The sequence below is a fragment of the Entelurus aequoreus genome, linkage group LG19 (genome assembly GCF_033978785.1).
Source record: "Entelurus aequoreus isolate RoL-2023_Sb linkage group LG19, RoL_Eaeq_v1.1, whole genome shotgun sequence".
Lineage (NCBI taxonomy): Eukaryota > Metazoa > Chordata > Actinopteri > Syngnathiformes > Syngnathidae > Entelurus > Entelurus aequoreus.
This window is the reverse complement of record NC_084749.1, coordinates 7,587,554-7,600,807: the sequence shown is the minus strand read 5'-3', so window position 1 is coordinate 7,600,807 and position 13,254 is coordinate 7,587,554. Positions and strand designations below refer to the sequence as shown.

General features: G+C 33.1%; 1 protein-coding gene across 1 annotated transcript in view; it reads right to left on the bottom strand.

Moving 5' to 3' along the window:
- Positions 1–5,670, bottom strand: part of LOC133635453 (rho guanine nucleotide exchange factor 18-like) — a 32,070-nt gene extending 26,400 nt beyond the window's left edge. The window contains exon 1 of the mRNA XM_062028671.1: positions 5,581–5,670. Coding sequence (XP_061884655.1) covers positions 5,581–5,670 — 90 coding nt within the window. The remainder of the gene's footprint in view (positions 1–5,580) is intronic.
- Positions 5,671–13,254: the final 7,584 nt, after the last annotated feature.

Below are 13,254 nucleotides of genomic sequence, written 5' to 3'. Positions count from 1 at the left end.
GGAGATAAAAGTCACTGTGAATGTCCATTTCGCGTTCTCGACTCTCATTTTCAAGAAGATATAGTATCCGAGGTGGTTTCAATCAATCAATCAATCAATGTTTATTTATATAGCCCTAAATCACAAGTGTCTCAAAGGGGTTTAAAATACAAATCCGTGATCCACAATAGAAAAAGGAGAAAGTGTGGAATCCAATGAGCCAGCTTGTACCTAAGTTACGGTCAGAGCGAAAAAAGATACGTCCTGCACTGCACTCTAGTCCTTCACTCTCACGTTCCTCATCCACGAATCTTTCATCCTGGCTCAAATTAATGGGGTAATCGTCGCTTTCTCGGTCCGAATCGCTCTAGCTGCGTTGTAAACAATAGGAAAATGTGAGCAGCCCTTCCTCCGGTGACGTCACGCTACTTCCGGTACGGGCAAGGCTTTTTTTTTTTTTTATCAGCGACCAAAAGTTGCGAACTTTATCGTCGATGTTCTCTACTAAATCCTTTCAGCAAAAATATGGCAATATCGCGAAATGATCAAGTATGACACATAGAATGGATCTGCTATCCCCGTTTAAATAAGAAAAATGTCATTTCAGTAGGCCTTTAAGCTGTATGCCATAATCAGCAATATTAAAATAATAAAAGACTTGCAATATTTCAGCTGATGTGTAATGAATCCAGAATGTATGACATTTTTGTTTTTTTAATTGCATTACAGAAAAAAATAAAATAAAATAAAAAAATAAATAAATATATATATATATATATATATATATATATATATATATATATATATATATATATATATATATATATATATATATATATATATATATATATATATATATAAATGTACAAATTGTACAAATGTCTTCTGTGGTCTCTTCTCATTAGATTAAGGGGGTGGAGGAAGCCGCTCTGTGATTGGCTGCAGGCTCTGTGTGGGCGTGGCTTGAGGAGTGCTCTCAGCGACTGTGCCTCAGCATCAGCATCAGCATCAGAGGAGCAGCAGAGGAGAGGAGCAGCGGAGGAGAGGAGCGTCACAAAGTTTGAGGCTGCGGCAGACGAACCTCGCCGGGGATCAGGTTTGTGCAAAATATGCCCTTTTTGTCGGGGAAGGCTTGCTCAGACAAAGAAAAATGCATGACGATGAGAGAAAAGATTGACAATGTGTCAAGCAAGTTGCATGCTGAATGGCACAAAGACTTCTTTTTTTTTTAATAAAGCATACAGAGGCGCTGGGGGGCCTAAAAGTTCAAATCAGCAAAATAATTTTAGTTTGAATGAAAATATCTGAATATGTAAAAATATATATATTTCAACTGGCAACTGCAACACACTTTCTTGCTGCGTTTCTTGCACACACACACACACACGTACAGTATGTACAGTACAGTACAGTACAGTACAGTACAGTACAGTACAGTAGTCCCTCGCTTTTCACATGTCCCACCTTTTGTATCATTACATTTTCCACCAAAATCATCTCTCTTATTCCCATTTTGTATGCCTTTCCCCCCCCGGCGTTTTATGAAATGTAATAAATTGTAGTAAAATCATTTTTTAGATTTGACTATCTAGCTACAGCCGTGTTAGCCAGCTAGCGCGCATGACAAGAAATTCAAAATAAAAAACAACAACATTCTTAACGTGTTTAATGTAAATTTTGAAAGTAGATGAGCTGTCTAATCATTCATGAAATGTCATAAAGTGTAGCGATGTCTCGTTGTTGCTGGTCTGACATCGTAGTTTACTTGCTACATTTGTGTTAGCTAGCTCGTAAATAGAGTCATTTTAAAATGAAAACATTCTGATTAAAATGTAATTAAAAGTGATTAAAAAAAACAAAAAATGTCATTTTTGAAAGTAGGTTAGCTAACTAATCATTCTGGATAAGTAGTGAATTGTAGTGATGTCTGTTTGTTGCTAGTCCGACAACGTAGTTTACTAGCTACATTTGTGTTAGCTAGCTCATATAAGGAGTCATTTTAAAATAAAAACATTTAAAACGTGGCTAAAATAAATTTAGAAAGCAGATTAGCTGTCTAATCATTCATGAAATGTAGTAAATTGCAGTGATGTGTGTTTGTTGCTAGTCTGACATCGTAGTTTACTTGCTACATTTGTGTTAGCTAGCTCGTAAATAGAGTCATTTTAAAATAAAAACATTCTAAACATGGCTAATATACATTTTGAAAGTAGATTAGCTGTCTAATCATTCATGAAATGTAGTAAATTGTGGTGATGTCTGTTTGTTGCTAGTGTGACATTGTAGCTTATTAGCTACATTTGTGTTAGCTAGCTCATATAAGGAGTCATTTTAAAATAAAAACATTTCAAACATGGCTAATATACATTTTGAAAGTAGATTAGCTGTCTAATCATTCATGAAATGTAGTAAATTGTAGTGATGTCTGTTTGTTGCTAGTCCGACATCGTAGTTTACTAGCGACATTTTTGTTAGCTAGCTCATACAAGCAGTCATTTTAAAATAAAAACATTTAAAACATGGCTAATATAAATTTAGAAAGTAGATTAGCTGTCTAATCATTCACGAAATGTAGTAAATTGTAATGATGTCTGTTTGTTGCTAGTGTGACATCGTAGTTTACTAGCTACAATTGTGTTAGCTAGCTCGTAAAATGAGTCATTTTAAAATAAAAACATTCTAAACATGGCTAATATACATTTTGAAAGTAAATTAACTGTCTAATCATTCATGAAATGTAGTAAATTGTAGTGACGTCTGTTTGTTGCTAGTCTGACATTGTAGTTTACTAGCTACATTTGTGTTAGTTAGCTCGTAAATTGAGTCATTTTAAAATAAAAACATTTAAAACGTGGCTAAAATAAATTTAGAAAGTAGATTAGCTGTCTAATCATTCATGAAATGTAGTAAATTGTAGTGATGTCTGTTTGTTGCTAGTCCGACATTGTAGTTTACTAGCTACATTTGTGTTAGCTAGCTCATATAAGGAGTCATTTTAAAATAAAAACATGTCAAACATTGCTAATATAAATTTAGAAAGTAGATTAGCTGTCTAATCATTCATGAAATGTAGGGAATTGTAGTGATGTGTGTTTGTTGCTAGTCTGACATCGTAGTTTACTAGCTACATTTGTGTTAGCTAGCCGTTTCTGGGTGTTGTTGATAAACGGTTTTCGCCTTGCATAGGAGAGTTTTAACTTGCACTTACAGATGTAGCGACCAAATGTAGTTACTGACTGGGTTTCTGAAGTGTTCCTGAGCCCACGTGGTGATATCCTTTACACACTGATGTCGCTTGTTAATGGAGTACAGCCTGAGGGATGGAAGGTCACGGGCTTAGCTGCTTACGTGCAGTGATTTCTCCAGATTCTCTGAACCCTTTGATGATATTACGGAGCGTAGATGGTGAAATCCCTAAATTCCTTGCAGTAGCTGGTTGAGAAAGGTTTTTCTTAAACTGTTCAACAATTTGCTCAGGCATTTGTTGACAAAGTGGTGACCCTCGCCCCGTCCTTGTTTGTGAATGACTGAGCATTTCATGGAATCTACTTTTATACCCAATCATGGCACCCACCTGTTCCCAATTTGCCTGCACACCTGTGGGATGTTCCAAATAAGTGTTTGATGAGCATTCCTCAACTTTATCAGTATTTATTGCCACCTTTCCCAACTTCTTTGTCACGTGTTGCTGGCATCAAATTCTAAAGTTAATGATTATTTGCACAAAAAAAAATGTTTATCAGTTTGAACATCAAATATGTTGTCTTTGTAGCATATTCAACTGAATATGGCTTGAAAAGGATTTGCAAATCATTGTATTCTGTTAATATTTACATCTAACACCATTTCCCAACTCATATGGAAACGGGGTTTGTAGATTAGCTGACTAATCATTCTTGATACGTAGTCAATTGTAGCGAAGTCTTGTCATTTTTACATTTTCGGCTCATTCTCATGCAGACGAGCAGTGCTACGCTCCAACTGTTCACCGAGCTAGCTAGCTACATTTTCCGATGATACATTTCTTTAATTCAAAAAACATCGTCAACTTCTTTTTCTTCACACTCCACTTTCTTCCGGAAAGACGAGCGAGTACCTACTCAGTGGCCTAGTGGTTAGAGCAGGGGTCACCAACCTTTTTGAAAGCAAGAGCTACTTCTTGGGTAGTGATTAATGCGTAGGGCTACCAGTTTGATACACACTTAAATAAATTGCCAGAAATAGCCAATTTGCTCAATTTACCTTTAACTCTATGTTATTATTAATAATTAATGATATTTACACTTAATTGAACGGTTTAAAAGAGGAGAAAACACGAAAAAAAATGACAATTAAATTTTGAAACATAGTTTATCTTCAATTTCGACTCTTTAAAATTCAAAATTCAACCGAAAAAAAGAAGAGAAAAACTAGCTAATTCGAATCTTTTTGAAAAAATTAAAAAAAGAATTTATGGAACATCATTAGTAATTTTTCCTGATTAAGATTAATTTTAGAATTTTGATGACATGTTTTAAATAGGTTAAAATCCAATCTGCACTTTGTTAGAATATATAACAAATTGGACCAAGCTATATTTCTAACAAAGACAAATCATTATTTCTTCTAGATTTTCCAGAACAAAAATTTTAAAAGAAATTCAAAAGACTTTGAAATAAGATTTAAATTTGATTCTACAGATTTTCTAGATTTGCCAGAATATTTTTTTTGAATTTTAATCATAATACGTTTGAAGAAATATTTCACAAATATTCTTCGTCGAAAAAACAGAAGCTAAAATGAAGAATAAAATTAAAATGTATTTATTATTCTTTACAATAAAAAAATAAAAAAAATACTTGAACATTGATTTAAATTGTCAGGAAAGAAGAGGAAGGAATTTAAAAGGTAAAAAAGGTATATGTGTTTAAAAATCCTAAAATCATTTTTAAGGTTGTATTTTTTCTCTAAAATTGTCTTTCTGAAAGTTATAAGAAGCAAAGTAAAAAAAATTAGAGAATTTATTTAAACAAGTGAAGACCAAGTCTTTAAAATATTTTCTTGGATTTTCAAATTCTATTTGAGTTTTGTCTCTCTTAGAATTAAAAATGTCGAGCAAAGCGAGACCAGCTTGCTAGTAAATAAATACAATTTAAAAAAATAGAGGCAGCTCACTGGTAAGTGCTGCTATTTGAGCTATTTTTAGAACAGGCCAGCGGGCTACTCATCTGGTCCTTACGGGCTACCTGGTGCCCGCGGGCACCGCGTTGGTGACCCCTGGGTTAGAGTGTCCGCCCTGAGATGGGTAGGTCGTGAGTTCAAACCCCGGCCGAGTCATACCAAAGACTATAAAAACGGGAGCCATTACCTCCCTGCTTGGCACTCAGCATCAAGGGTTGGAATTGGGGGTTAAATCACCAAAAATGATTCCCGGGCAGTGCTGCTCACTGCTCCCCTCACCTCCCAGGGGGTGATAAAGGGGATGGGTCAAACGCAGAGGACAAATTTCACCACACCTAGTGTGTGCGTGACTATCATTGGTACTTTAACTTAACTTTAAGTAAGTGCGGGTGACGCCAACTAGTGGCGGGGAGGCTGGTAACGCACATTTTTGCTGCTAACCTGAAGCATAGCAATCAGCTGGTGTCCAAGAGTAACCGTCTTTGTTTCCACGCGAGGAGATTGCAAGGACGCCGCTCGTGTGTCGGCCATTTAGACACTTGTAATGTCTCCCGCACGTTGCGCAACAAAGATGCAGAAACACCCGAGCCATTTTTGCCAGAACCGCCATGTCGAGGAGGAGCATCTCATTTTCCCCCTCGTGATGTCATCTTTTGCCACTCGCAGCTTTAAAAAATATGGACGGCGGTATGAGAACGTCACGTCATCCGAGCGGATCCTCCTCTGATGGGAACCAAGCAATGTTGCAAAAGTAACGCAATCACATCAACTGTTTGATGGGAGCCAGTAATGGAAGATGTGACTAATCAAATTCTGCTCATTTGAATGCAATTGAACCTTGTCTTGTCTTCTTCTAACCTGAGACTATATCAATCAATCCATACATATATATTACATTTATGTATACATATATATATGTATATTTTAGAGATGTCCGATAATATCGGTCTGCCGATATTATCGGCCGATAAATGCGTTAAAATGTAATATTGGATATGTATTGTTGCATTTGAACAATTGTATTGTTGATAATAAAGGTAAAGTACTGGTATTGTTTATTATCAATAGCACTATTTCTATTGGTATTCATATTGCTCCATTTTTAGTGTAATAATGCTCATTGTCATTTCTGTATTTTTTTTAAAATTTTCGCTAACTGCTTATTTGCTATTACTTTTACCATCATATTTGTACATGTCGTATTTGCTGATGTTGCTCTGTTGTTGTTGTTGTTGTTGTTGTGTTTGCTGTTGTTGTTTTTGTCTCTCTGTCTAATCCCCCTCTTGTCCCCACAATTCCCCCCTCTGTCTTCCTTTTTCTCTCTTTCTATCCCCTCCTGCTCCGGCCCGGCTGCACCAAATGATAATATAAATACATTTAATAAAGTCAAAATACAAGTAAGGCAACAAGAGAAGTATCCTACACTTCTCTTTTGTAAAGTCAATCTGAACAGCCGATATGGGCATCTACATCTGCTATATGATTTGCCCGAGAAGCTGGGCAGGACATTTAAAAAAAAAAAAAAAAAAAAAAGTAATATCGGAAATGATCGGTATCGTTTTTTTTATTATCAGTATCGTTTTTTTTTTATTTATTTTTTATTAAATCCACATAAAAAACACAAGATACACTTACAATTAGTGCACCAACCCAAAAAACCTCCCTCCCCCATTCACACTCATTCACACAAAAGGGTTGTTTCTTTCTGTTATTAATATTCTGCTTCCTACATTATATATCAATATATATCAATACAGTCTGCAAGGGATACAGTCCGTAAGCACACATGATTGTGCGTGCTGCTGCTCCACTAATAATACTAACCTTTAACAGTTAATTTTTTACAAATTTTCATTAATTACTAGTTTCTATGTAACTGTTTTTATATTGTTTTACTTCCTTTTTTATTCAAGAAAATGTTTTTAATTTTTTTATCTTATTTTATTTGATTCATTTTTTAAAAAAAGTACCTTATCTTCACCATACCTGGTTGTCCAAATTAGGCATAATAATGTGTTAATTCCACGACTGTATATATCGGTTGGTATCGGTATCGGTTGATATCGGTATCGGTAATTAAAGAGTTGGACGATATCGGCATATCGGATATCGGCAAAAAGCCATTATCGGACATCCCTAGGATATATACATACATACATACAGTCGTGGTTAAAAGTTTACATACACTCGTAAAGAACATAATGTCACTAATCTACAACTCTTATTTTTTTGTGATAGAGTGATTGGAGCACATACTCAGTGTTTCCCACACATTCATTTATTTGTGGCGGCCCGCCACGAAAGAATTACGTCCGCCACAAATAGTTTTTTTTTTTTTTTTTTTTTTAATTTTTTTTTTTTTTTTTTTTTTGTCCTGTCCAGCTTCTCAGGCAAATCATATAGTTGATGTAGATGCCCATATAGGCTGTTCAGATTTACTTTACAAAAGGGAAGTGTAGGATACTTCTCTTGTTGCCTTATTTGTATTTGACCACTACTGTTTTCTGTTTATTTGTTACTGACTGTGGCAGGACACCTCTGCCTCTGTTTCACTTTATGTTGCTGGTAAATAATATGGTTGTAGTAGTAGGCTAAAGTTAATTTATTTAGTATGCACTAATTAAAGGGGCAGAGCTTTAAGAGACATTTTAGCTTTTATATTTTATAAGATATATTTCTTGTAAGAACCACAATTAATAAATACATTTCAGTGAATAACTTATTGTTCAAATCTGTATATAAATATGTACATAAAGTGTTGTAATTATATTGTAAAATGGATGGATGGACGTTTAAAACAAAACTGTTATTAATTAGTAAGTATACATTTTTTTTAGCCTTTTTAGAGAAAATCATATCATTGTAGTAAATTATTCAAATTACTCGATGATGTCACGGTGACCACGCCCATAGCCACGCCCCCACCGCCACAGGTATCTTGGCAGTTTATGGCAAACACTATAATAGTTGTTAGTCACAAAAAACATTAATGAAGTTTGCTTCTTTTATGAATTTATTATGGGTCTACTGAAAATGTGAGGGTCAAAAGTATACATACAGCAATGTTAATATTTGCTTACATGTCCCTTTGGCAAGTTTCCCTGCAATAAGGCGCTTTTGGTAGCCATCCACAAGCTTCTGCTTGAATTTTTGACCACTCCTCTTGACAAAATGGGTGCGGTTCGGCTAAATGTGTTGGTTTTCTGACATGGACTTGTTTCTTCAGCATTGTCCACACGTTTAAGTCTTTGGGAAGGCCATTCTAAAACCTTCATAGCCTGATTTAGCCATTCCTTTACCACTTTTGACGTGTGTTTGGGGTCATTGTCCTGTTGGAACACCCAACTGCACCCAAGACCCAACCTCCGGGCTGATGATTTTAGACTTAGACTTTAGACTTAGACTTTAGACTTAGATTTGAGCTTGTCCTGAAGAATTTGGAGGTAATCCTCCTTTTTCATTGTCCCATTTACTCTCTGTAAAGCACCAGTTCCATTGGCAGCAAAACAGGCCCAGAGCATAATACTACCACCACCACCACGCTTGACGGTAGGAATGGTGTTCCTGGTATTAAAGGCCTCACCTTTTTCTCCTCCAAACATATTGCTGGGTATTGTGGCCAAACAGCTCCATTTTTGTTTCATCTGACATCACATGGAGAAAGATAAGACCTTCTGGAGGAAAGTTCTGTGGTCAGATGAAACAAAAAAGGGTTTGTGCCTTACCCTTTACACAAGGTGCCAACTTCACAGGTTTTGGGTTTTGCACACACACACACACACACAAAGAATAATTGATTCTTGCTTTGACAAAAGTCCATATTTGAGGGATAATGCACACATTGAAGACACTATAAATAAACATAACAAGGCTGTAATGGATCAACAATTACTATCAAAACAACAATGGCAAGCTAAACTGTCAATGCGTGCACAAATGCACAAAAGTCTCTTTTGGCGCTCTCAAAAACAGGATGTGACATAGGGGGCTCCGCCTCTCCAAAATGGCAGTGCACAGGAAGTGATTTCATCAAATTGGCCGCGCCCTAGACGTGGTTCGCATACAGAGGCATATTTGGCGCAATCGAAAACGAGGAGTTCGTAAATCGACAACAAAATACGTCTTTGGCATTCTGGCAAAGCAACGTTTCTGTAATCAGCTGTATGTTACGTTTGCAGGAGGAGTTGTGACGGCACAGAACCACAAGGGGGTAATGTTGCTCTTTGTTTTATTATATATATGTGCAATGTATGTAATAATACACAATACTAAATATAAACTAGAACATGGAGTGTGACTAATTCAAAAGTGTGTGTGAGGTTTTGTGTGTGATTAGTTGTAGTGTTTTACCAAATGTTGAGCGAGGAGAAGGAACAAGGCAGGAAGGCAGTCCGTGGGCAGGCGGAGATAGTCAGGGAGAATTGTAAAAACGCTATTAAAAATAACAACAGTGGAGCAAAAGAGCAAACAGGTGAAATGTAACGAGAAAAGGTTGCAATGTTGACTCTAATAACTATTTTTTTTAAAGCTGTCGTTGCTTGTAAAATAATAATGAATCAAAATCAGTGTTGTTATGAATTATTGATCCATTCACGGTTTAATTTTTTTTTACATCAAATATTCCAGTTTGAGATATTTTTTGGGAAAATATCGCATATTTTGTGTGTTATAAATAACTAAGTTTCCTTTGACAAAAAGGACAAAAAGACAAACAAAAAAAAATACATGAAAAAAATAATATTGGCGGATAGATATAAAGTTGATCGAGAGACTTAAATGTTAAAAGTAAAAAAAAAAAAAAAAACAATTGTATGACTTATTTTTAACAATTTTATCCGTGGGACTCTTTTGGATGCTCAATAATTTTTGTGGGATATTCTTTTAAAACTGTCATTGCTCAAAAAATAATAACGAAACAAAATCAGTGTTGTTATGAATTATTGACCCATTCACGGTTTCAATTAGTTTACATCAAATATTCCACTTTGAAATATTTTTGGGGAAAATATTGCATATATTTGTGTGTTTGCCATAAATAACTAAATTTTCTTTGACAAAAAGGGCAAAAAAACTAACCAAATAAACCCCATGAAAAAATAATAATGGCGAACAGATTTAATTAAAGTTGATCTAGAGACTTAAATGTTAAAAGAAAAAAAAGAAAAGAAAAAAAATTGTATGACTTATTTTTAACAATTTTATCAGTGGGACCCTTTTGGATGCTCAATGATTTTTGTGGGATTTTCTTTTAAACAGTCATTGTTCAAAAAATAATAACGAAACAAAATCAATGTTGTATAATGTATATATTGTGTTTTTTATGTTGATTTAATTTAAAAACTTTTTTTTTAATTTATTTTTTTTTAAATTTCTTGTGCGGCTCAGTACCAATCGGTCCGCGGACCGGTACCGGTTGCGGTTGGGGACCACTGCTCTATATAATAAACAGTTATTGTTCAAAAAATAATAACGAAACAAAATCAATGTTGTTATGAATTATTGACCCATTCACGGTTTCAATTACAGTAGTTTACATCAAATATTCCACTTTGAAATATTCTTTGGGAAAATATTGCATATTTTTGTGTGTTTGCCGTAAATAACTAAATTTTCTTTGACAAAAAGGGCACAAAAACAAACCAATAAAACCCCATGAAAAAATAATAATGGCGGATAGATCTAAAGTTGATGTTGAAAGTTTAAAAAAATAAATAAATACATTTGTATGACTTATTTTTTATAATTTTATCAATGGGACCCTTTTGGATCACAAATAATTTGTGTGTGTGTTTGTTTTTTTCAAACTGTCATTGCTCAAAAAATAATAACAAAACAAAATCTATGTTGTTATGAATTATTGACCCATTCACGGTTTCAATTAGTTTACATCAAATATTCCACTTTGAAATATTCTTTGTGAAAATATTACATATTTTTGTGTGTTTGCCATAAATAACTAAATTTTCTTTGACGAAAAGGGCAAAAAAACTAACCAAATAAACCCCATGAAAAATATAATAATGGCGAACAGATTTAATTAAAGTTGATCTAGAGACTTAAATGTTAAAAGTTTAAAAAAAAATTAAAAAAATTGTATGACTTATTTTTAACAATTTTATCAGTGGGACCCTTTTAGATGCCCAATGATTTTTGTGGGATTTTTTTTTTAAACAGTCATTGTTCAAAAAATAATAACGAAACAAAATCAATGTTGTTATGAATTATTGACCTATTCACGGTTTCAATTAGTTTACATCAAATATTCCACTTTGAAATATTATTTGGGAAAATATTGCATATTTTTGTGTGTTTGCCATAAATAACTAAATTTTCTTTTTGACAAAAAAGGGCACAAAAACAAACCAATACAACCCCATGAAAAAATAATAATGGCGGATAGATCTAAAGTTGATGTTGAAAGTTTAAAAAAATAAATAAATACATTTGTATGACTTATTTTTTATAATTTTATCAATGGTTTCTTTTGGATCACAAATAATTTGTGTGTGTGTGTTTTTTTTAAACTGTCATTGCTCAAAAAATAATAATGAAACAAAATCTATGTTGTTATGAATTATTGACCCATTCACGGTTTCAATTAGTTTACATCAAATATTCCACTTTTGAAATATTCTTTGGGAAAATATTACATATTTTTGTGTGTTTGCCATAAATAACTAAATTTTCTTTGACAAAAAGGGCAAAAAAACTAACCAAATAAACCCCATGAAAAAAATAATAATGGCGAACAGATTTATTTAAAGTTGATCTAGAGACTTAAATGTTAAAAGTAAAAGATTAAAATAAAAAAAATTGTATGACTTATTTTTAACAATTTTATCAGTTGGACTCTTTTGGATGCTCAATGATTTTTGTGGGATTTTTTTTTAAACAGTCAATGTTCAAAAAATAATAACGAAACAAAATTAATGTTGTTATGAATTATTGACCCATTCACGGTTTCAATTAGTTTACATCAAATATTCCACTTTGAAATATTCTTTGGGAAAATATTGCATATTTTTGTGTGTTTGCCATAAATAACTACATTTTCTTTGACAAAAAGGGCACAAAAACAAACCAATAAAACCCCATGAAAAAAGAATAATGGCGGATAGATCTAAAGTTGATGTTGAAAGTTTAAAAAAATAAATAAATACATTTGTATAACTTATTTTTTATAATTTTATCAATGGGACCCTTCTGGATCACAAATAATTTGAGTGTGTATTTTTTTTTTAAACTGTCACTGCTCAAAAAATAATAATGAAACAAAATCTATGTTGTTATGAATTATTGACCCATTCACGGTTTCAATTAGTTTACATCAAATATTCCACTTAGAAATATTCTTTGGGAAAATATTACATATGTTTGTGTGTTTGCCATAAATAACTAAATTTTCTTTGACAAAAAGGGCAAAAAAACTAACCAAATAAACCCCATGAAAAAATAATAATGGCGAACAGATTTAATTAAAGTTGATCTAGAGACTTAAATGTTAAAAGTAAAAATAATTTAAAAAAAAAATGGTGTGACTTATTTTTTAACAATTTTATCAGTGGGACCCTTTTGGATGCTCAATGATTTTTGTGGGATTTTTTTTTAAACATTCATTGTTCAAAAAATAATAACGAAACAAAATCAATGTTGTTATGAATTATTGACCCATTCACGGTTTCAATTAGTTTACATCAAATATTCCACTTTGAAATATTCTTTGTGAAAATATTACATATTTTTCTGTGTTTGCCATAAATAACTAAATTTTCTTTGACGAAAAGGGCAAAAAAACTAACCAAATAAACCCCATGAAAAATATAATAATGGCGAACAGATTTAATTAAAGTTGATCTAGAGACTTAAATGTTAAAAGTTAAAAAAAAATTAAAAAAAAATTGTATGACTTATTTTTAACAATTTTATCAGTGGGACCCTTTTAGATGCTCAATGATTTTTGTGGGATTTTTTTTTTAAACAGTCATTGTTCAAAAAATAATAACGAAACAAAATCAATGTTGTTATGAATTATTGACCCATTCACGGTTTCAATTAGTTTACATCAAATATTCCACTTTGAAATATTCTTTGTGAAAATATTACATATTTTTGTGT